This window comes from Calonectris borealis, chromosome 5 (genome assembly GCF_964195595.1).
Source record: "Calonectris borealis chromosome 5, bCalBor7.hap1.2, whole genome shotgun sequence".
NCBI classification, from domain to species: Eukaryota; Metazoa; Chordata; class Aves; order Procellariiformes; family Procellariidae; genus Calonectris; species Calonectris borealis.
The window spans coordinates 1,511,328-1,536,605 of record NC_134316.1 but is presented as its reverse complement, the minus strand read 5'-3'; the positions used below and the strand labels follow the sequence as shown (position 1 = coordinate 1,536,605).

The 25,278-nt window shown below is 40.0% G+C and overlaps 1 protein-coding gene across 4 annotated transcripts in view; it reads right to left on the bottom strand.

The window, feature by feature from the left end:
* TOGARAM1 (TOG array regulator of axonemal microtubules 1) overlaps positions 1-25,278 on the bottom strand; it is a 44,553-nt gene that overhangs the window by 15,498 nt on the left and 3,777 nt on the right. For all 4 annotated transcript variants that reach the window (XR_012673742.1, XR_012673744.1, XR_012673743.1 and 1 more), the window contains exons 2-9: positions 16,127-16,283; positions 14,592-14,726; positions 12,247-12,543; positions 10,533-10,798; positions 8,388-8,620; positions 6,255-6,355; positions 2,608-2,769; positions 429-527 (exon numbers count right to left, since the gene is read on the bottom strand). Coding sequence is in view for 1 of the 4 variants with exons in the window: in XM_075150658.1 (XP_075006759.1) it covers positions 429-527; positions 2,608-2,769; positions 6,255-6,355; positions 8,388-8,620; positions 10,533-10,798; positions 12,247-12,543; positions 14,592-14,726; positions 16,127-16,283 (1,450 nt within the window). In the remaining 3 variants the exon portion in view is untranslated. The remainder of the gene's footprint in view (positions 1-428; positions 528-2,607; positions 2,770-6,254; positions 6,356-8,387; positions 8,621-10,532; positions 10,799-12,246; positions 12,544-14,591; positions 14,727-16,126; positions 16,284-25,278) is intronic.

The following is a 25,278-nucleotide window of genomic DNA, read 5'->3' as shown; positions in this document are numbered from 1 at the left end:
TCACGTTGTGCCCTCACCTAAGTAACCATTTCATTCAGCAGAACCTAGCAGAAACTAAAGAAAACCAGAAGTAATTCAAGAAGATGAAAACATTGCTACTGCACTATTAGTGCCAATTTCCACCCAAAGGTACTCTTACCTTATTCTACCGAGTGGGATGGATACACGTACACGTGTGCACACTGGGCTAGAACCAAGACCTAACCTTCAAATTTGCTGCCATTCTTTGTTGTTGGAATGGAATAGCATATCCAGTAACTGGAAAACTTTCAAACATAATTCTTTTTATTCCCCTTCAAACTGGTGATTGTTCACAATCTAAAATGTTGTACAGAACCTAGTTTTCCTTTTCCCACTCTACAAAGGTACATTGTCCCTCATTTTAATAACATGATGAGATACAGGAGATAATTTCGGTTTTGTAATACCTTTACCAACAATTACAACTGCATCTTCAGACAGGACACTTGGTGAAATGAAATTTAGATTGTTCGTCTGTGGAAAACTAGATGTTGACTCGGCAAGACCTTAAAAAAAAAATCACACAATGTAAATCATGTAGTTTATGCTTTGGTACATGAATTATTCTTCTAAAATGTCATCATACTCTGACATCTGAATTTATCACTATCAGTCTATTTTCAAGTTACTGAAGGTAACAGGATTTACTAAATATTGATATCCTCAAAATCATGGAAAGCATATAGCAAACAAAATTTCTGCCAAAAGATCTTAAAGGAAACCAATGTTTGTAAGAGGATTTTTAAATCAACTGATTCCACTGAAAAAAAACCAGAAGTTTCTAACTCACTTAGTGGAAGTATAGCACTGTTTCTCACATAATTCAGCACAACTGAATCAAAACAGAATTTGCTAAAATCCTTTTTTCCCCAAGCAGCACTTAATACTGTTTCCTATATAAATTAGCAGTCCCTCAAATTCTTCACCAAAGGGGATGACATATATTATGTACTTCTATATTGGCTACACTAGTTGCAAATAAAAATGATAGTTTGTGACAAAAGAAGGACACCGTTTGCTTTTGCTATTTAACCTGAATAATTTGAAATTTCTAAACAGAAACGATGATTTAGGAAAGCCTGATTACCTACTAGAAAGTGCATAAATGAAGTCAGGGGACTACTGAGCCATCTCAGTTGAGAAACACCCTGGTAAACTGACAGCCCTCTGTCTGTATCTACAGCTGCTGTAACATCTCTGACGGTTGCAGGAAGGACCAGGCACCCAGACCCTGCAACAGCCCTCGACCAGGCGAGCTGCCGCACCTCAACAATTTGGGACTCTTGACGCTCTGTTACGCTTTCTGCCCTCTCCTCAATCTTTAGTTTGCCAAAAATAATTACAGGCAAGAGTATGACAGATGCCTCTTTACTTACAAATTATACATAGTTTTAATTTTGAAGCTCTCCTTTTTATGCTTTACAAGAAAAAAGATAAGTGAAAAGGTTTCTCTTGAAAGTGTTACTTTGTCCTCCCACAAACCCAATCACTGGCTTCTGAATGTTCCAAGTCTTAACATTCGAGAACTGTCAAAATTGGTCTTTTGGGATTTTCTTGAACATAATCTTGAGGCTTCATGAGCAATTCTCTCTTAGACTGTAACTGAATGTGCATCAAATGCTGGATCGTCTTTGGAACCTACCCCCAGATCAGGACCTTCTGTCCTAACCTCAGCTTCTAGCCCAAAAAACTTACAAACTTCCATTTCACAGGCATCAGAGGATAAGCAGGTGTTAACAAAAAAAAGAAGGATTTACAGAACTGATTATAAACTTTACTTCCATTGCTCAGCTTTAAATGTTTCACAAAAAATAGCACTCCACCATTTCTATAAAACCTTGAGCACAGACAAAACTGTCCATGTTTAATCTTGAAACAAGAGATGGAGAAAACAAAAAATCTTATTGGGACAAAGATCTTCATTATTCAATGTCTATTAACATGTGGAATATTGCTATTTAATTTTGCATTTGTCACTAAAACATGGTTACTTGGTACCTATTTTAGCCACCATGAGGGAGATCTGAACAAGAGACAGTGAAACCATATGCTCCTTAAACTGACTTCCGCATTTTACTTCTGATGTTAAAACAAAAAAAAAAGAAGTTGCTGCTCTATTCTAACAAGCTTAGAGTTGGAAAATACATCTATATCGTACACACAACAATTCTCACGTAGGGAACAGTAGCTCCTGGGATGCATTAAAATGACACAGTTAAAACTGAAAAGTAAACTATAATGGTTTAAGTTCCTTAATTTTACCAATGAACTACAGAGTAATTTAAAACCAAACTTTTAAAGCTGTTCATTTATTCAGACTGAGATATGTAACAGTTTGGTCCTTTTTTCATGCCATGTGCTATCGCTTGACTTTTAATTTTAATTTAATTGGCAGTCTAATTTCAGTTAATGACAGAAAAAAACCCAACTTGTTAGCGTAAGTATAAAGACTAGAAAAGAGGAAACCACACGAAACACCTTGAAATATATTTTCTATAAAACCTGTTTTACAAAAGGCTATACAAAGCCTCAGTTTTTGCCATAAATGAGAGCTCAAATGAACAGCAATGTAGCAAACTCACAAACCTTTTGAATGCTTAAAATTTCTTTGGTGTTCCATATTTTGACTTTTAAAAATAGTACGTGACACTTCTCCTTGCTTCTTGTCCTCATAATCTCCACATCCGTTGCCACAGTTCAAACGTTGGCCAACTACGCTAACATTAGAAGTCCCCTTATCATCAAATGCTAGCCATGCAAAAGGAAAAAAATCAAATATTAAAAAAAAATTAGAAATAGTTTTTCCTGTGTACTACAGGATTCTCGAATAGTTACATTTTCAGAGACCCTCAGACTGGTTTTATGCTTACAGTATGAACATTTTTGCCTACAGAAATCTGAGATGCTCAGGCTCTATTCATTTTTCACATGCAAAGGCTTTCATCTACAGATAAACACAAGTTGAAAATCTAACACAGAGCTTGAAAAATTATTTTTTAGTTTGAAGTCTTTCAAATATGAACAACTGAATACTAAGTGATTCAGCATTAAAAGCCAAATTAAGTCATAAGTCAACTAAATGAAAATAGTAAAATACTATTTGAAACACAAGAAATCTTTCCATTTACGTACCCCAGAATTCATAAAACACATTTTTATGTTACAATTACAGACAATAGAAACTGAGCATTTTTATGCCTGCAAAACTTTCTCAATACGTTTTAGTTGTGATTTAAAAAAAAAAAAAACAAACACCAACACTAATTACTTCAGGGATCCTTTCTGCTTTTCTAAATATCCCTAAAATTAAAATACCTAAAAAGACAGAAGTCTTTTCATATACATGCTTTTACTACATATTCCACAAATTCCATGGAATAACCCTGCATTTAACTGAAGGGATTGATAGGCACAATCAAGGTGACAGACTGATGTAACTCCAGTAATCCCCGGCGTCTCCCTGGGTGTGCTACGAGGGGTACGAGACAGCGGTGCTGCTTCCCACTGCCGCAGACCTAACGGTACTGATGCACCTCCTACCACCCGCCTGTGCCCATCTGTCTTGAAGTTCTGCACTGGCGGCCATCACTGTCAACCCAACCATGTCCTCAGGAGATCAAGAGCCATACTGAAACCCTTAAAAAGGCTGCTTGTGTTCTCCAGCTGAGAACTCGGATCAGAGCAGGCTGTTTTGTTCTGCTAGGGGACGGAAACCAAAGGGAATGTTTCGCTGTGGGATTCTTGAGAAGGTGAGGCTCTTCCAGCAAGGAACACTATGGACAGTGCCATGACCTGGGCTAGCGTGAGATGCTCTGGAAAATTACTATACGGCCAGACCCCCTGAAGGTCCAAGAACTCCTTGACCATGAATTTCTGCACTGTCCCAATGACGTCTAGGTGTTATAGTGTTTCATATATTAACATTAAGACCTCACACGTCAGAACTGATCCATCAATTGCTGTATTTGGTACAACAGCACCCTCTGGCCTCTGAAACTGTCAGGACCCCGGGGAAAGATGAGCTACAGGCCTGACAGCAGACAGGTTTTCAAGGTGTCAACTATTAAAAGCTGCACAAACTTACAAGTTACAGAAAGAATTTGGGAGGTAAGAAATGTCTGAGAGCTGCCATTCTATTATAATAAAGCTAAGAGCAGCTGATCAAATTCATCTTGGAGAAACATCTGAAGCAATCTGAGCTCAATTAGCAAGTTAATGATGGGTAAGGGACAAATAAATTTCCAGAACAGAAAAGAGGAAAAGTGTTAAACTCTTTAAGAAGAAAGAAAAAAGCTGAAGAAAGAGCCAGAGAACAACTGACCCACGTGCTGGGCAATTCAGTTCCCAGAATTGTATCAGGGCAAATACTGTATTTGGAAGCACCCACCAGAAAACAGTATGATCAGAGAAATCTGGTCTCATTTTACGACACAGCAACAGACCTTCTGGGCAGGAAAGAAGTGAGAGATGCCATATATCATCCCAGGCATATGTACGCACAGTAGTTACCAAAGCTTCATTCTCCAAATGGAGGGATGTATCAAGCAGGGTTCTGCTGCAGTCTGTTCAGGACCTGGTACTATCCAATATTTTGCCCAAACAGCTGGATAATGAGGCAGCATGCTGAATTCAAGTAAAGGTCAGCAAATGGGAAGCATACACACATGCTTGAGAACAGGACGTGAATTCAAGGAGCTCATAATAAAGTAGAAGAACAATCCAAGAAGAACAAGGCTCGGGTAGGACAGGACTGATTTTGCATGCTTTACAACAATGGAACCATAACTATCCTTTCAACTCTAAGTGCACAAGGGGTATTGTGCGGGTACTGCATTTCAAGGAAGAGGCAGATCTGTTGAAAGCAGCCTAGATGACAGCAGTTAAAAAGTCCATAAAGTTTGACCTATGAAGAAATTTAGAAAAAATAGGAGTTAGTCTAAGGGACAGAAAATGAAAGAGGAAAAGAAAAATACAAAAAAAGGTAGCTGCTTGGAAGAAGAAAATATTCTATCCTTCGAAATAAAACAAAAATGTAATGAGATAAGTTACAGCAAGGGGGATTTATGTTCAGTGTTAGGAAAAAAGTTTCATCTGATGAGACCAGTTAAATACCAAACTGATTTTTACAAGTTCTCCAAGTTCCAGTGTAAAAATTCAGAGCTTTTGGGGATTTGACTTGTGTGATGGGCCAAGTCCAGTGGGTAGTGAGAGCAAAGGACTTTTCTTTACCAGTTAGCTGCACATGTATTACATTGACCTTATCAGTAGTAGGCTGTCAGCTCTTCACAGGAGGTCCAGTGCTGTCCATTCTGGTTGATTAACTGGCTCAGTAAGCAAAACAAATGTGCTGCTCATTATTTTACACTGAAGGTCAACTTCTCACAGAAGGTCTTTTCATGTAACGAATGCAAAATCATTAACCACAACATGTATTACTATGTACGTGCAGTATTTGCTTTCTGACTTATGCTGTTACTTGACAAACCTATTTGTTAATCTACCCTGAGAAAAGTGGCCTTAGCTAAAATGAGGAGCAATAGCTTCAATTTCTGAAAAAAGATGATAAGCAATGTGATGGCTTTGCAAATTCAGGCCTGTAAGTTGCCTTCCAATCTGAACTGAACTAATTTTTGTAAACTTTTTGGAAAAAATACATAGCTGCTGAGGCTGCAAAAGGATGCAACAGAGAAGTCTTTGGGAAGAGAGGTCAGAAAAGACCTTTGTGGACATGGCTCCCCCAGTTCCTTTCCTCCATCCAGTTGAATCAAAACAGATTAAACATAAATAATCATAAACAATCGGTTTCTGCCCATTACAGAAATCTGCAGTTACCTGTACTTCACTGTAAGCATAAAACAGAACAGCATCACTTAACTTCAATTTCCTATCAGGAAATTAACTGCTTGCAACATTTTGACCCTTCCTACTCTTATCCAGCTGGAGTCCAATGAATTTTCACACAATACTCGTGTGTATTTTGAAGTGCGCATACTCACAGGTGACATTTGCATTAACGCATTTTATCCTGACATCGAAAGGCAGAAACCCTTGAGTTCCTTCCCACCTGCCGTACCACAGTATAATCTCAATTTGACCAAATAGCGTCTAGCAATTACCTTTTTTTAAGTGCTGAAAGGACATGAGCTTATTGAACAAGTAAGAACAGACACATCAAGTGATCATTCTGCTACATCAATGAAGCAAGGTATACATTGATATGCACAGCAAAATACCCGTACTGGAATTATGTTCTGCCACATTTGGGTCTCTGCTTCTTGCTGAAGATACTCTTGCAGGCTGTGATTTGCTACCAAGTAGTGGAAACGTGTCTGACCTGTTAAAATATAAAACAAAGTTTTATAAATACAATTCTACACACTAGTCAGAGCCCAGTTAAATAACACTTTGTAGCCAAGACATCAATAGATTTCAGTTTCTCATCCCCAGTGTACTTGGTAGACAAATATTTCCAGTATACTTCCACAAACGTTCACACTGAGTAGAAGAAAAAAATGAATTCAATAGAAATTACTTGATGAGCAGGTCCCTTATGAAGAACACCATAATGACAACCCTTAAGAGTAAACTTCACACCAGGACTAAATTTAGCGTACATTCAAAAAGCTAAGGAATCATTTGGCCCAGGGGACTGACGATGCTGGTTCCAATCTGGCAAAGAATGGCAAATGACAGTGACCAAATCCACTAACCTTTCACTCCCAGAAATGAGCTGTTTTCAGCTCAGTGTCTAGCACACAGACATTCACCAGGAAAATGCTGCTATCTATGAGACAATTTTGATACCTCTTTTTTAGAACAATGCATTTGAATACTAAAGATGATTCAGCCCAGAGCCCTGCACTGTTAAATACCACGTGTACCTACATAATAGTCACAGGGAAAGAGCAGCTGCTCCACTTTCTGCTAGGACTGAAATACACACAACTAGAAGACGTGCTTTTAAGATCTTGAGGAAATCTCATGCTTCAGAAACTTCACTAATACCAGTATCCCATTGCTCACGGTAGTTCATCAGTGGATAAACTGATCCTTCTAAAAGTCAATACACAAAAGAAGCCAACATTCTTGTTGCCCAACTACACAGATTTTATGAACAGAAAATGCCAATTTCCAATGCTCACAAACCAGCATCTGAACTAAACTCTCTGAAATTTTTATGAACATTCCAAGGCTTTTAAGGTCTTCTGGGAATATATTTTGTCACTTCTACAAATTCAGTCTTCCTGCCAGAGGTCCCCTCTCTTCCTTGCTAGTTCAGAATTCTGGTATCTTTGAATTCTGTAAAACATTAAGTTTGTGTGTCACTGAATAATGGAAATAGCATGTTGTATAGAAGGTGTCCTAGTCAAAACCTTGCCTGGAAGAACATCATACACGGAATTTTATAGTCTTGATTTTTTAGGTATTCTAGAATTTTTCATTTTAAAGATTATTTTTAAAACTGTGATTCAGCAGTAATGCATACAGGGAAGGTACATACATATAAATCACAGTTCTGAGACTTCACAGCTGTGAAAATCCTCTGTTTCTGAATCATTCCAGTTTCCCCATGTCTCTGAAACCTTTCTTTTGTATATTCCCTCTCTTCCTTCCTATTCTGTTAACACAGTTGTAAGCTACAAGCAGCTTTATCATGGGCTCCAAAAGCAGAAAAGGAGATTCTGTAGTGCAAAATTTGCAAAATTCCTCAAAAACTTTTTTATTTCATTAAAAAATAAAATAGTTTATACTGCTGATCACCAGCTGGGTCATTGCTCTTTACAATCAGAGTAGCATGTGTCATCACACAATTTCTTTTTATAAGAGCTCTGTGAAGGCATTTTAAATTAACAACAGTCTGTCAGTAACACAATGGAAACAGTTCATGATTCGCAATAAGAAGAAACATCTACATTGTCTTCCTTTTATCGCAAAAAACCAATGCACTCCTCCTTCGATTTCCAGGCTATAATAAGCAAACCTTATCCTTCTTCTTACTCATTCTCCTTCTTACTCCTTTGTTTAGGCTATGGTTCACATACCTTCTATGGCAATCTAAAGTCTTAATAAAACATTTACTGCCACTGGCAGTACTTCACTAACTGCAGTGTGTTCCTATGGCTGCACCAGGGAACTCTTTCAAATTAAAAGCCAGCACAAACTAGAATAATATAATTAAGCAGCTATTGTATAGAGCAATGTATTTTTAGATAGGAAAACAATTCACATATAAAAATTAAGCTATTAAGCAAAGCAATCATATAAAAAATATATTACAGATTTCACTCCCTGAAATATTTAACTAACACCAGCAGAGACTGTGTGTGAGAATTTCAAAGCAGCATTAACATACGAGTTCCACTCACGTTATTCTCCTTCTCTGGGGGACTGTGGACACAGGTGAAGCCAGAGACTCCTGGCTGTAAACTCCGCTCTCGCTGTAAGAGCCCGCGCTCGGGGAGGAAGTGTGGGAGGGGGAATCCACGGACAGATCAAGTTTAAGAGCAGAATCAGGACTTTCAAGCTCTGAAATGTTGCTGCTTAGCTTTGCCCTCTTCTTAGCTGCACTGCTTCGTAGAGATCTAAGTGAATTCTGCATCTACACAGGATTGAAAACAAAATGACAGTTTTTATTCACTGCATAGGAAAAAAGGTTTTTTAAGCAAAAGAAAATATGTTTCTGAGTGTTCAATTCACACGAGTTCGTGCACATGCCTCTATTGGGCAATGTGACTGAATATTTACATAGGCTATGCATTATTGTAACGATGCCTTTCACTGTGTTGCTTCACAAGAATAATCATGCTATTAAATGCAAATTCCCACAGACACATTTTGCAAAACACAAGAACAGATTCCGGCAAAAATACATCAGCTGCTCTTACCCTTCTTAATAAAGTGTTTGATGGCTGCTAGTACACACAATTGGGACCTCAGGCTTTTCACATCTGAACGGCACAAAGATGCAAGATATGCAGAAGTGAATCCTGAAAACCGAGCCTAGCAAGCACAGCTCCTACTCAAATAAGCAGGAAAATCTATTATGACTAGAGCTCTGCTGCATATTCTCTCCTCTTTTTACTGAATATATTTGATGTAAAAAAAATTCTTCCCCTATCTGTTTAGCACATAAATTACTTTCAGTAGTGACTATAGGATGGAAGATAAAGATGGCAAGGCAAAGCCATTAAGTCCTACTGCAACTGTTCTCAGATTCACAGGGACTAAAGACAGGATTTGAGATTCAAACAATTTCTATGAACTGTGACAGAAATAAGGACGTGTTGCACAGGACCATGAGGGGAAGATCATACAAAATCCAACCACATGTGATACCTATGCCTCTCACGTAACAGCATTGCGGTATTTTCGCTTTGTACTGATGAGGGCAGAGTGGATAGAGTTCCACCTCCCCACCACCTCCTGAAATAATCCAGCGAGCCTCTGCAGTATTTTTCTATGTCCTAGGCTGATGCAGCTATTTGGTATTTCTCAAACATCAGAGAGACTTGAGAAACAGAGCGAGTGACAGGATCCTTCGGCAGGTAGTGGGCACAGTGGCAGGGGTCGGCACACACAAGCACAGGCTCCACACACAGGGGATCCCACTGCACAACCCTTGCGACTGAGAAACAGCCATGCGGGATCTACAGCTACGCTGGCTGCAAAGTATTTCATGGACCGGTAAAGGGAAATGCTAGAATAAGTCTGTTTGACAAGTCTCATGGGTCACAGAAGGGAGAGATTTTGAAAGGTATTTAATATTTCAAATATTTTCTAAGTCACAGGTTGAGTGGCAGGCTTAAAACACTGGCCACTGAATACACATAATGGACCCAAATTATTACTAGTGGATTTCCATGTACAAGAGGGATGCTGACCTGCCAGGCGTAATGTCAAATGCCTCTGTGACATATCAAACAGCTGCAGGTGACACCACACTCATGCAGCTTCACATCAGTTCTTCTCATTTTACTCCATGAAAAAATGACTGACTTCTGAGAGAGCTGGGACAGGCTGCGTGGGTATCAGGGACAGCCCACTCCAGCAAAGCCGGGAGGCTGAGGAAACTCCTGAGTCAAATGAACCTTCATCAAGGAAGTTACTCATTATTTCAGGCCCTTTGCTATAACTGATGAGAGGATTATTACTTAAATCTGGCACGAAATTTAAAATGAAGTCAAGATAATGAGAACAGAAGCTGTAGAAAGGCCTGCAGTTCTGCCTTGGTGCTACCACAACTAAAAACATTATGACTTCGGCTCTGAGAAAAACAAGGGAAATCAAGATGTCTGGAACAAACACGGGAAGTACGCTTCAACATCGGTATTTATTGCTTTACTTAGCATCTACCAGACACCCAATGGTATCTCACTGAAAACCTGCTGTGCTGATGACAGTGTCACAAAATTTAAGTCAGAAACATTTATTATTTTCTGGCTCTTGTTTAAGAAAATAAAACATGTAACATATCAACTATTAAAAGTGCGTTACGTCATATTTAAACCAACCTCTTCTTGGTCCACTTCCTCGCCATCAACATTTAGCTCTGAAAGGTCAGCTGCAAGCTTCCTATCCACTTCATTCAGCCACATGTCCTCACACTCTTCGTTTCTCCACTTAGTCACATTTAATTCAATCTTGTCGGGCAGCGGGCTAGCGAGGCGGGGTATGGGGGGGACGGGTCTGGCGCCGTTCAGGCCCCTGCGGGAGGCGGGGTGTCTCACCAGGGTGGGTTTCAGCTGCAGAGGAGAATGCTTCTCCTGCAAATTCTCCCCTGGAGAAGACACAAGCAGATGTCAGTCCTTTGGAGGGGTGGCAGGAACACAGCACTCACCAGAATAAACTCCATGCCTCCTTTCTGTCACACCGGAAAAATCCTTTCATAATGAAGGGAGTGTTAAAAACATTAGGCTGTTACCAGACTCGCCTCCTTGCATGGTATTTTCTTTTACCTCCTGACTCTACGTTTTCCACCTTCCTGCATTTCAAGCTCAGTTACCAACCTCTTCTACTTTTAGTGTCTCCTTCTTTTAAAAAACATAAATTAGTGTTTCATGTACGTGCATACCAACATATACTTAGTACCTTTAAAAAGTACTTAACTTTCTTAATTAAGGAAAAAAGTCGACTGGTGCCCTAACAAACTCTCCTGTAAGCTGCTATAAAAACAATGAAGTTATTCTAAAGAAACAGAAAAAACCTGAAATGCATATGGATAATGTAAAGGAAATCAGCAAGTGATGAACACACATCTGCAAGACAAAATTACATGCATTCCAGGGACACGTGACTTCCAAAGAATTAATTTAGAAATTTTCTACATATGTGCAAAAATATATGTCTCAATGTAGATGAATTTTAAAACAGATTTCTTTAAATCAGTGCAAAATTGTATGTGGAAACTGTCACTTTGCTTACAGAAGGTATGCCTCACGAGTGATTAGAATCAGTTTAAGCTAAACAGATACTAAAGCTATTTTTAACCTAAAATAAGATTGCCTTTAGTAAGTATTTGAAAGAAATCAGATAAATTGTTTAAGCAATTGCAATTAAATAAACTTAAAACTATTTCAGGTTAACCAACGTCTGCATGAGGTCCTCAAAGACAGAGGAAATCAGACCATAAATAGCAGTCTCTGCCAGTGTAAATTGGGATGAAATCAGCACTGATTCCACTCATCAGATGTAGCTATTTGTAACGAGGTTTTAAAGAGCTATTCTGAGTGTGGGAAATTCGATACATAAGTTTCCAAAGGCAAATAAAGAGGTAAAAAGTCGAAATGCAATGAGTAATATTTTCTTGCACATGTATTAATTAGAGTATTAAAAGTAATAGTTATTTCTGTATTGGCTTTCTTTAAAAGTGCCAGATTTTGGGGGTTCATTTTATTTTAGTTTGAAGGCAAACTTTTCACTGATACATTACTGATAAGAAAAGCAGAGCTGGTGCATACTATGCTTTATCTCACATATTTAAAAGACAAAAGAAACAAAAGATGCCAGTATTTAAAAATACCAAAATACAAAGACGTCAGTTTTTAAAAGAAACCTCCAGTGATGTGACTAGACTACTGCAGCTACAAAACCCTCACGATTCTAACTGCAGTTGGGGCATTGCATAATTCCCCATTCACCTGCCACTGTAGGTTTTCTGACCGCTGCTTGAAGGCACTCAAAATGCAAACCTGAAATCCATTTTCATTATATCGACAACATTCCTACCTGTATTGTCTCCTGACTTTTGACTGAGAAGCTGCTTCTGTGAACTAGGCTTAGGCAGTCCTTCAAAGCTTTTAAGAGGCCAGGAGTTTGAGAAGTTCATGGTATTATCTTGTGACTTCTTTGGAGAGCCAGCTGGAGAGGAGAGGTGCTTTGGGCTGTTCCTGGGTGATGACAGAGGGTAAGACGGCAGAATGAAGGCCCCCTGGCTTGCATTAGGACCTTGGAAGGCCACCATATGCTCTGCTTGATTGCAAAAACTTCTCTGGGTCTTGCTAGAAAAATTGAGGCTGGCACAAACTGAGCAAAGAAAAAGAGAATAGTATTTGTGGTAATTAGCCTCTTTGACAGCTCTTATAATAATAATTTACAATGAAATAATACACCCTCTAGATAGTCAAAACTGAAGGTCAGCATTTTACCCAAGCAAATCGGCTAACTTCATTTTGCAAATTGCATTGTCCCTCAAAATATCAATTTCCTTTTTCTGCATTTGATCAAATGAGTTTGAGCCTAAGCTATTTTGCAGTCATGTTTTGAAGAATTATATTTAGAAAAACCAATGATACAAGTAGATTGAACGTGGTTCTATTGCTTGCTGCTCCACATTCCAAGCCTGCATAGCATAAAATTTGCAAACACCACTCTCAAAACTCAGTGATACAAGAGTACAAATAAAGCACAAATGTTATAAATTCTACTTGCTTCGAAAAAAAAAAAAAAAAAAATTCCCAGAATATTTTTTCCCCAGAAACCAGTAAGTCAAAAATGGAAAGATAAGTGTAGATTTGGAACTAGACTGTTCTAATTGTTTCCCATGAAAAGCAGATGCATGTTCCCCGCATGCACTCAAGCTTTTAACCGTGCAAGTGAAAAAAAGGACAAGTTTTAACAAAGCTCCTGTCAGCCTCTGGAAGGATCACTGTAAGGTGGGCTACCTCAGCAATCTCACTGAGAGTACAGCCCCACAACCAGTTCCACTGGCACAACTGGGAGAATGGGAAAGCACAGCGCGGGAGGGAGAACAAGTGCCAATGCGAATTGGGCTCGGGAAACCTATTAATTGTCTGTGTCACTCCAAAGAAAACCATTCAATTATGCCTTTAGTTACAGCATAAAAAATCCCTTTACAAATCAGATCGCTCCAAGGTCTCTGTCTTCTGCTCCTGCTGCTTCCCATGGCTGCAGCATCCCGGGCCAGCAGAACTGAGACAACCTAGTCAGGTGTGGGTTGTACTACCAGAGGAAGGCTCGGGTAAGAGTCATATCTGGCACAAAAACTGTTTGCAGAGAAATAAATCAGCAAGTGTGGGCAAAGTACCTGGAAGCCTTCTGAAGACCAAGGCTAAGAGAAGAGAACATTGACTTTGTAGGTACAGAGGCAAAAAACAAAGAGGAAATTTCTCCTTTCTTTCCATAGGCATGAAAAAAACACAGTATCTAGAGCATATAAGTGGCTAGAAGTAAACTGAGTAAACGATGTTCCTACATATCTTACAAGAAGGCTGTCAGCTCTGTCCTTGTCCAACACATCTGGACCACTCAAGGCAGCTCTGTCACAGATCTGGCATCATTACCATCTATTCCTCCAGACAGGGAGTTTATTCCTTCACTAAGTGTACATCTGGCATTTTTATTATTATCACTATTTAAGAACAGACAAGTTTCTATGTGTTACAGGTCCTGATTTATCTCAGCCTCCACCTCTAGGGTTAAGGTGCACTCAATCAAACCCCTAGCCTCACTTTTGAAACTAGCAGCAAATGCCGCCTGACATAGCAGCGCCCTGGATATCTGTCTAGTAAAAGCTGTACAGAGACCACCACGAATCAAAGTAACGATAGGAGAATTAAAAGCTTTACATGCACCAACACAGTGTCTGTGCAGCACACCGAGGTCACTTGCACCCGGCTGTTGTGCTCAGCAGACAGGAGCAGCCTGTGCCGCCTCCTGCTCCTGCTGAGACACCTCGGCTGCCCTCCTCACCTTGGAGGGGACCAAAGGAGGTATGTTGACCAGGCTCAGAGGGGCAAGGCTCCGACCTGGCCCTTGCTGCCAAGCAGGCTGGACCGATCTGATTTATACCATTAACAGAACTCTAAAAATCGATTTTTCAAAAAAAGTTCAGATTCTGTTGCAGCACCACCGATACAGTCAGATACCAACGGTGTGGGTTGCAAATTAATAACCACAAATGAAAAGCATTACACAGGAGCGAAGCACAAATATGTCGGAATAGAGACTGAACAACGTTTTAGTAACAGTTTTTATTTCTTAAGGCAGCATAGAAATAGAGACATTTCCAAAGTAACATGCGCTGACTTACGATACAGTTAGAATCCATATACCTTTGTCTTGCTGACAGTTATTTAATCCTAAAAATTGTAAATCAGAGTCCACACTACCACTCTTCCCACGTGTCTGTGTGTATCCAAGTGTTCCACATTTCCCTGAAATTTGCGGCTGATGAGAGCCCATAGCACCTTTCAAAAGAAAAACACAAATAACTAGATAAATTCTTAACATATGGTATTCAATGAAAAATACACAATAATATTTAATAGTGAATTAAGACTCTGCCTAACTTTCAGTGTAAAATACAACTACTTTCAAAGTATTAATTCAAGAGTTTCTAAGCAACCTCATAGTACTGTTCATAGGCACGCTCTGGAAAAATGGCTGGCTGTTCTTCCAGGGCACTTTTCCAACTCTGAGAATTGCAGGGGGGTCAAAAGAAAAACCCAAAACAATTGCTTCTTTGAATACATGACAATAAAAGGAAGAAAACACCTTAAAACCCCAAAATGCAGTGAGTTTCTTTAGAGTGATGTCACTCCTAGCACAGCAGTGAGTAAACTTGGCATGCCACACATGTCAGTGCTCCTCAGACAAAGCCGAGAACATAACCTACTGCCAAGTGAAGAGCATAAATCAGGCCTGGTCTTGCCCAGTCTATTCACATGCCTTTTAGCTATTAAAATACAAATTGCTGAGTCTACATTGCTTGCGTAAATTAAGTGGAGCACTATACCTACAATCTTATACAAACCTGGTTTTCAAAAACATGACATTTTTCATTTTTAAAACAATCTTTAGGGCTCACTCCTCAGACAGCTTTCCATCCTACCTGCTTATACAGAGCAAAAAGAGAAAATATGCAAATCTAGAACAGATACGCACTGGTCTGCTCTCCTGAACAACCTACCACACATAAATATGACCTTCCCAACATGTTGTCCAGTTTATGGTATTTCATACCCTGCCGCCACTATCAGCTAACTCTTGACAGCATACCTTTTATGGTAACGACTGCTATTCTAGCCAACAACATATTCCTGCTCAAAAGTCAGTAAAATTCTGTGTCTCCTTTTAATTTACGGCTTTACCTGCAATTCATATTGTATTTTACAGTGTGAAAGAACGTTTGCTGAATTACTTCTTTTTCGTAATTCTGCAAAAGCAGCAGAAAGCTCTCCATTTCAGGGATATCCCAAGTCCTTTTGTCCAATACATCTGTTCACACAACTACACTATTTCTTTTTGGTCTTGCTGTCTGCAAAAAAAAGCTGATCTACAAACTCTGTTGGGTCTATCTAAACTAGTGAAAATCTGTGTGTGTACAGCAGGACTGGAAAACAGCAGTCTAAGTTTTGAGATGGCGCACACTTCTCCAGGAGCATGGACGGGACTGCTGCCGCTTGCTTCAGCTGGAGGCGTAGTCCTGTGCCTAGCACTCAACTCTTTGTAGTAAATGAAAGTAAATAACAAAACAAATGATCAACAAATGATAAACCATACTCATGAAGCTACAAATTTATGCTCAGGTTCTTCTAAATTTATTTTGTAAACAGCAGATCAAACACTTTCCTGTGTTAATACTTACCAGCACAAACAGAAGAATGCTCAGAGTTAAAATCTATACTATTCTGAAATAAACTCCTCGAAGGTCTTTTTCTACTAAAAAACAACTCATCACTGACTGGTACTCCTTGAGAGGGCCATAACTTTGGAGAATGAAGAAAATCGTTGGATGTAGAGAACTGTAGGAAAAAGGAAAATAAAGAAACATACATCTGTGTGAAATGAATGCACAACCCTTTTCTGTACAAACAGCAGAATTACCCGCATAACTTTGTCATCTAGACCCCACCACAGCCCCGACCTGTCTCTCTTTACACAAACCACTGTCAATGTGTTAAGACGGGATTGCCAGAAAATAAAGGTTTTTCTTCCCTATCACTTAGGCAATGAAAAGCGAGAGAGTGTGTACAGGAGCCATACCTCTCACCCACAGCAACAAATGGGATTCATCATGCATATATCCACAGATAAAGCTTACTGAATGAAGAGAGCAAAAAGCAGAAACGGTTTCTACAAAAAAACCCCAGCAGACACCAAGGCTGGTGACAGTGGGCCAGAGCAGAAGCTCCGGGTGCGGCTGTCCCCGGCAGCAGCCCGTCTCGGGGAGCGGTGCGGTGGCAGGGTGCGGGGCGGCAGCCCCCCGTGTATTTATTGCCTGTGCACCGCAGTGGTGGGGGACGGGAGCCGCAAAAGCCACCGAAATTAGAGCCCACGGACAGAAACCACCAGGCGCGGGCACACGCTCTAGCTGCCTTGTTCCGCAGCGCGGCGGGGTGCGGGGCTGCAGGGGTGCCACGGGAGGGCCGAGGAGGGGAGAGCTGTCCCCCAGCGCCCCGGGCACCGACGCGGGGCGGGACACGGCTCAGTTGCCTTCCACCTCGTCCTCGAGGCGGGCACTGCCTAAACCCAAAGCACTACCTCAGTTTTAAAAAACCTTGATTCTATTTTCCAACATTAAACGGTCTCACCTAACCTAAAAAATCGGTAACATAAGATACGAAGCCTTTCACTGTCGTGAAACCAAGCGTTAAGTTTGCTGCAGCATGGCCAGGTCAACAGTGCAAAAATTCAGATCCTTCACACAAAAAAACTGTCAGAATTTTTTAAAACCTTAAAATGCAGTACAGAGCGCCGTGGCTCATCAATACAAACTGCCAGACTTCCTTTGTCATAAGACAGTCGATTTTTAAATGCATGCAAAAATTTTGATGAACATTTTTTATTTTCGTTTCCCAGCTATCCGATATTTTAAGCATCAGAAAGCACTTAGTTGGTTTCCAGTTTTCACTCTAATACAGGATGACACTATTCACACCGACGGGAAAAAAAAAACAACAAAACAAACTGGTAGAGAGTTGCACTAGTCATCAATTTTAAAAATTAAACATTAACATCTTGAATTACGTACATTAAGCTATGTAAGTGTTTAAACAGACAGCAGCTACTCGAGGTGTGAAAAAAGCATGCTTCAGATTTAGTCTAAAAGCTGTATTTGGTAATATCAGCACCTTGTAATGAGAATCAGTTATAGTTAAAGGAAAAATCTGAATAATATAAATACTCAGCAAAGAAAAGATCATGCTTCAAATAAAGCTTTCTGATTCAATTAGTAAAATCAGTAATTTAAATTATTTCCAGGCTATATTAACTCTGCTGTCCCCTTTCATAGACAAGGCTCCACACAGAGGTCAAAAGAGATGTCTGAACAGAAATGGAAATATTTGTTCAGTATCGGAAAGAACGGCATCACTTTAAGCTTAAAAACCTCCTTTACTCAATGCACTGGTTGTGTGAATGGAGAATGTGTAGTCTAACACTTACATAGTACATTCATTTATAAAAATATATAATTTTTAATTCACTGAAGATCTCGGTTCACCATAAAGATCGATTCTGAAACCGGGAATGCCACAAAAACTCTTGCAATATGAAACTGCAGCTTTCCATTGGTCCGTAATTCAATTTCTCCTCAAGTCACGTCCTGGCCCACACAACGCAAGTGGTGTTTGACACAGAGAAAACCGACCGGGCGCAAACTCGGCGCACACACGGCACAGACCCTGCAGCTCCGGGAGACAACAGCCAGCTCTGAGGTCTGCTAAGAGTTCAGTGCACCACGATACATCTCGTGGTAATTTAACAGATTACAATGTCTTGATAGTTAAATGACTGGGTCAAATAAACAGCAGCTAAATGGTCTGATTTAACACCTTGATGGGGTTTAATTTAGTATTTAATTTATATTGTAATGGGGTTTCACAAAAGCATCACAAAATAAAGCATGGCCAGAACTTAAAACTTGAAGTCATGAGATGAGTAGCATGGCTATGAGCATACTCTAATTGTTTTAAAATCATTATAATATTAACTTTGTCACATAATATCTTAAAAATTTTTAGAAATTTTTATCGTTATGGAATATAGACAAAAAACTTATTTAAGAGTTTCAACAAAACCTTCATGTCCCTTCCAAGTAAAGAAGATTTACAACACATTAGCCAGATATACATACAAGCCAAGAGAAATTAAATCTCCATACCCTACCAATGAGACTCCTCTTGAAAAAATAAGCTTCACAATTCAAACTTTTAAATTACGTGGTTCTAGTTCTGCTCCTTCTAAGACTGTCCCCCCTTAAAAATGAAAAAAAAAAACCTCACACACGGTACCTGTTAGCAGCAAATAAATAAGCAAAGCGGCAATTTGCCTGTATTTCCATTTAGTGCTTTAAAAAACCAAGCAGTTCCCAAAGGGACAGCTGTTCACCCCTGCACTGAGCGCCAAGGTACACAGCTACGTGGATGCAGGCTCTTGAATGAAACAGCTTCACTGTTCCTGGGAGCGTTCTGTGGTTAACAAAAATGGCAACAATTTTGTCTTTACTTACAAAAATGCATGTTCCAAATTACTGTTATGCACTGCATTTCACGGGCTCCAAGTTCAGCAGATATGATTAAAGTCATCCTCCTAACAAGTCAAAGTCTTGAGTCTGAAGCATTTTAAGCAAATCCACTGAAATGCTCAAAAGCTTAAAACTTTACATAAAATCTTCCTCCCTGAAAGCCAGGGCTAATGCAGGACCGTACTTTTTAATCAGCCTTCAGGGATTAGGCGCTCACTTAAAATATCTGTGGACAACTGCTTAGTTCAAAGCATACAACAGCGAGAGAAAACTTAAGGAGCCCAAACACAAAATGGATCATCTGGATCCCATTTTTAATGGACGACAGCAGAAGGAATCCAGCAGGTATGAAATTATTTAGTGAGACCAGAGCAGGAAATATGAAGCTTTAGAAAGAATAAGAGACAAGTTCCAATTGCTGGATATACATCAGGAACAATGACTTAAATCACAGCAGTAGCACCCACAGCACTCAGTGCTATGCTGGCTTTTTATCACCCGGGTACCCTGGGGGACACTAATTTTACTTTACAAATGAGGAAACGAATGGCGGCCAAATGGGTGAAGTGGTTTGTTCCAGGTTATTACAAGTCGGGATAAAGGAGGAGATGAGAACTCGGCATTCCTGCTTCTGCTATCTGCCTGCTAGAAAACACCACTTTCAATCTACTTATCTTTCAGTCCAGAAATAAATGTGTTTCTTGTACAAAGTACTTACGCCCTATTTTTCCATACAAACAAAACAATATATGCAGAAGGAGCAACTTACACAATGCTGACATGACTGTACAGCTTTGCTCAGTTGTTCCAATTCCAGCTACAGGAATAAAAATTGTCTGCTTTCTTGTATGCAAATTATAATTACAGCGATTATAAATTTGCTAAACATAGGCATGCAGGGTGATGGCACATAAATGCAAACTTAAAGCTGCCAGATTTTTCACCGAAGTAGATGACAGATCCTGGCAAAGGGATTTCTCAAAAGGTTTCAGGTTCATTTAAATTCTACTAGCACCACCAATGTCGGAAAACATTTGAATCCATCTACCAGAAGAAATATTAACTCAGTTACCAAAGCACAGCCCTTGCGAGTGACCCATCACTGACAGATGCTCTGGTCCTAGACTCCCTTCCCAGCTGAGCAGTGGTGCTGGATGAGACAAAGGTCCACCCCACCAAACACCCAGCAGCCATCAACAACATGCTCCCAGGGAAGAGATCAACGATAGCACAAGTACATAACGGTATCTTCCCAAAATACTCTTCCAGCCTCCAGAAAAACCATGGCTCATGTCCCAGAGACTGACACCTCAGCTCACAATGAAAGGATAGTTTTTATCACACAGACAGGTCAACCTCTGGGTCCCTTTACTCCTCGTTATCGCCCGTGGAAAACAAAAGAGTATTTGTTTCATAAAACTAACTTCACGGATCGTTTGAACATTCACTAAGGTCTTTATAAAATCCAGCTATTAAATTCTCTGGTTATCAGATCAGAACATAAATGGAGAATTCCACATGTATTGCCAAATAGTGCAGTTATGTGAAACTGCGCATAGCTTGTGTATACTTTATAACATGGCTTAAAACTTCAGTAAAATGTTCAAATGCTCTTGCTTCCCCCCAAAGGGCACTGCTTTCAACAGCAGGTACAGTATTGTATACCCACAATATATATGTTTCACAGGGCAAAAACCAGAGGTAACTCTTACCCTGCACTAATTACTAGGCTGTAACGTTATGTTTTACATATAGCACATTAAATTTTCAACGTAAACACTGGAAGGCTTGGCTACCAAAAGATCAGTGAGGGACTCCCAGCACACTGTTAGCTGATTTTGTGGCAACCAGTTTGTTTCTTCATGTTTTCAGCAGGGCAGTGGAGCTAGTAAGGTCTACAGAAGAAGTAGCATCTAGCTTTTTTATTTTGTACCCCAAACTGCAGAGTTCTGATAGCTTGCTTAAATAGGAATTATAGAAGATGAAAGTTAAAAAGGGGATGGAGGATTGCTAGTGCAGTGTTCTTAAACTCATTTGTGTGACCTCTCAAGAATGGCACAAGCTGGGAAACCATTGGAAAACGCAACGTTTAGTCACAGCAGGCTGATTTCAATTACCTAAAGTCAGCACCCAAAAGACCAGTAGATCATGTCAAGTCCTAAAGAAAACAACATAAACATTTATTTCGGGATAGGATCTGGTCTGGTTCAGATTGGAATTGTTTACACTTTCCAAGGCTAAGCCCAAGGAACGGGAGCAGACATAGTACATCAGTGTCTCCAGAAAGAGAACACTCACTTCAGTGACTTCAGACAACTTTATCCATTGGATTTACAGATAACAAATTGAACATCGCGAGCCTGGCTCTGCCAGCTCGGGATTATAAATGATCGGGACCTCACTGAAGTACAAAGGAAAATATTCATGAGGTTATACACTTTATTGCCACCCTGCATTGCCAAATATTTCCTATCTCTAGCAAACAAAGTGTTCCTCCGACGCTGTTACAAGGTTCCTGTAAGTATATGCTTCAGAATGTAAAACTGAATGTAAAAAAACCCAACCAGTTACTATTTTGTTAATTTAGCTAGAAACTGGAGAAGCTTCAGCCTACCGATACAAGCTGAGTGGTGTTAGCAACTACCTCTGTCCCGTGTAAGGACGAGGAGGTCAGGCTACTCAAATTTGGCTTTAGAAGAGGGTAGAGTCAAAGGCAGAGTCTGTCCCGCAGCTTTGACAGCTGCCAAGAACAAGAAACATAGAAGTACAGACAATTAAGCTTTATTTGATAAACTGAGGTTTGGCTTTCAGAAAGAAAGAAAAATGGAAAGCTGAGGTGCTATGAACAGCTATTAAACCATAAGCCTTCAATTTCAGTATATAAAGCCCTGAAGCATCAAATCGTGCACTTTAACCAAAGGATACTAGTTGTCAGAAATAAGACCCACAGATTAAATAAATGCTATAAATGTTTTAAGGGGTGTGTGCTGTATACCCCATGAGTGCCACATCTGCACCTCAAGGCAGAACACTGCTGAGCTATGTCACTGGTACTGGCTCCCCTTCCAGCAAAATTCTGTGCCTGCGTGACTTATTCCAAGTCAGCCGCAGCATCGGGGCAAGGCAGCTCCTCGGGTGACCAAACAGTCCTGCTGCACTCAATGCTTCTCTCCAGGTCTTTGGTGGCACTCTCTGGCTCCAAAAGACACAGCTGGAGGCACTGGTTTCCTGAGAAAGGCCCTGCAGCGTTTACCTATCAGTCACATCTTCTTCTGCCGTTACGACCAGGGAGAAGGCTCCTTTCCGAGCGCAGAACGAGGACATCCCCTGGAAGTTGAGGTGGTGGCAGTTCAAGCATCTCCGACTCTAGAGCTTCTCACTAAGGTGTTTGTAAGGTTGTAAGGTTGAACACAGCTACGGTCTCATGCAAATCTAACAAATTAAGAGAAACTCTGCGCTTGCATCTCTAGTGTCAGGCTAACCATTAGTAGCTGGTGATACCTCCGCTGCTCGAGGTGACAGCCACACGCGTTACCACAGTCACACCTGGACTTTGCGCCGTACAGAAACACACCGCGCGGGACGGACGCTCTTGGTTATGTCGTCAGTATAGTCAGATCGCCCTTCTGAACCCTGCAGCATAGCTGGCAACTGTAAGTTCACAGATGGGTATGAAACAAAATCAGTTTCAAAGGACTTCAGGGATTACAGAGAAATGGTTCATCCATAACCCAATTTACCATCACTGATAGAAGCTGCGTTTAGACAAACCCTTGAAGGAGATCTGCTTTATCTACATTATATTTTTAGTACACATTAACTTACACATGTTTTACTTCACATTTTATCTGATCAGGGAAGTCTAGACATGGCCTTGGACAATCACTGTGTAACATGACCTAAAAATACTAGTAGAAAAACAACTTTAAACATTAAGCTAATTTCATGCATCCTTTCAGCCACAGAATGACTCCAAAAGTTAATTTTTAAGCAAATTCATTTCAAAGGAATGTCTAAATTAATAATTAATTTTTTACATTTACATGAACAAGTCGACTACCGAATTTTATGCATGATATACCTTACTGAAAATAGTTAAGAAGAGATACAGGGCTAACTTACTTTCTTCCCCCTCCCACCACCCCGACTTTGATTGCTAAATGCCCCAAGGAAAAGAGCTTTATTTATACAGCTTATGGCAATCTCTTTCGGTTAAGAAGGAATGTCTTCAAGTACAGGAAACACTGTCCAAGTTTACTCGTCCCAGTGTGCCTTAAGTGAAAACACAGTTCACCTACTTGCATCGAAGATGCATACATGCCACAGGATAAAAGCAGTTTCATGGCACGGATGTAACACAACAAGCACCATCGAGAAGCCAGCAAATACTGTACCAAAAATCACAAAGCCAGATGAAAGGATGTCCCCTGCCCTGAAGAGCTTTACAATCTATTCAGACAGATGTAACAGATAAGACAAATGATCAGGATGTGAAGACAGGGTAACAAAGCTGTCAACCTACAGTGATCGGATAAATATTTCAATACTTAAACCACTGTGTTCTTTAAATTTCCATTACAGTACATGTGGGTCCAGCCAATAGAGCTCAAAGCCTCAAAAACAATTCATCTCATGCTAAATTAGGTCCTTGGTCACAAAGACAGCTCTCTAGTAGTTCTCCGTTGACTAAGGGGCTGCTTAAGCAATCACCGTGTAGGTAACTAAAATGAATCCCTACTCTTTTTCTCCCTTATACACGATGATGAGCAGCATTTGCCTTACCTTCTAATAAAAAGCCTCCCTGACGTACTTCTTTTTTGCCCTCACAGAGGGCAAAGATGCAGTAGCTACGTTAAATCATGCTTTTGTCTTTCACAGAAGCACCGCTACGGCCAGACCTTATCTTTACAGACATTGAAGTAAAAAGGAATCGTTGGGATTTGAAAAACTGAGTGCCACCACTATTTCTGAGTGACAAACAAGTGCCACCAGCAGCAGATAAACAACCGCTATTGGAGAGACAGATGCAAGATGATTACAGCAGCCAATACAGACTAAATTGGTACGAGACTGTACAGAGAAACACAGCTACTCCTCGAGCTAGGTTCAACTTACATTCAACTTAATATACCTTGAAAGAACTTGGCAGGTGGGCAGCTGTTCATCCACAGCAATTTTAAAAATCACATCTCCCAAAAGCCAGTTGAAAGCTAGCTGTAAAATCTTATGTCTGCCAGTAGTACTCTTCTTAACTGCCCAAGAAACAGCTTGCATTTTCACATGGACTGAAACAAATTTTCCAAACCCACTGAATGCAAAATATTAGCTGTTGTATTATATCAGTCTTCAGGTGTCTATTCGTAACTACAGGAACAACACTTTTGACATTGTTCTCATCAGGTGAGCCATTACCGCTAAAGCAAGCTGGTAATGCAGGCGTAATTTTGGTACCGAGTTCATCTATGTCCAAGTCAAAATTGGCAACTTTCAAATTCTATCAAACATGACACAAAATGTTGTTCTTGTCAGTACTTACCTGAGCGTAAGCAAAAAGCTATTCGGAGAGGAGTTATACGTCAATGTAAAATGAATTCTGGTTAACTGGAGGTTTCTGGTTATTCAGACGTCTTTCAAGTAAAAGTGCACAAGGAGCATTAACATGTTTCTTTTGGCAGAGTGCAACTGATGAAGTCTTCAAATTCTGACACCTCAAAGTTATCGATCTGCTGTCTACCAACTTAAATATGCAAGAAAACAACATAAAATGGAAGTGAGAGGCAAACAGAACAAGACAGAAAGCAGAGGGAAGAGACAGAAACAAACAGAATCTCTAGGAGGCCCAGGATGTCTTAGAAAAATAGTCATTAGATGCAAAAAAATTAGTTCTTACTAAAAAGGAATAAACACAGTACATGACAAACAGGATTTTCTCCCTGTAGAAGTATTTTCATTACCACCTACTGTATACTATGTGGCAGCAGCAAAAGCAAAGCAAGACGGGTTAACTTCACAGCTTGAGTCCCCGCGTAGCAGCAAAGGAAAAGACACTCAGGAAAGTAAACTGCACTGATAGTCACAAGTAGCTCCTGTTCAGAACAATGCTTTTACCGAACAAAGGCTGAACTGATTCTGTTCTAATTCTGCAAAAATAGATGGCACAAATCTAAGTTCTATATCTGTTCCTAAGTAGGAACAAAGTGAAATATTTGGCATAATACACAAGGATGTAAGAATAAAGATGATCACAAAAGGAAAATGTTAGTTTAAACTTG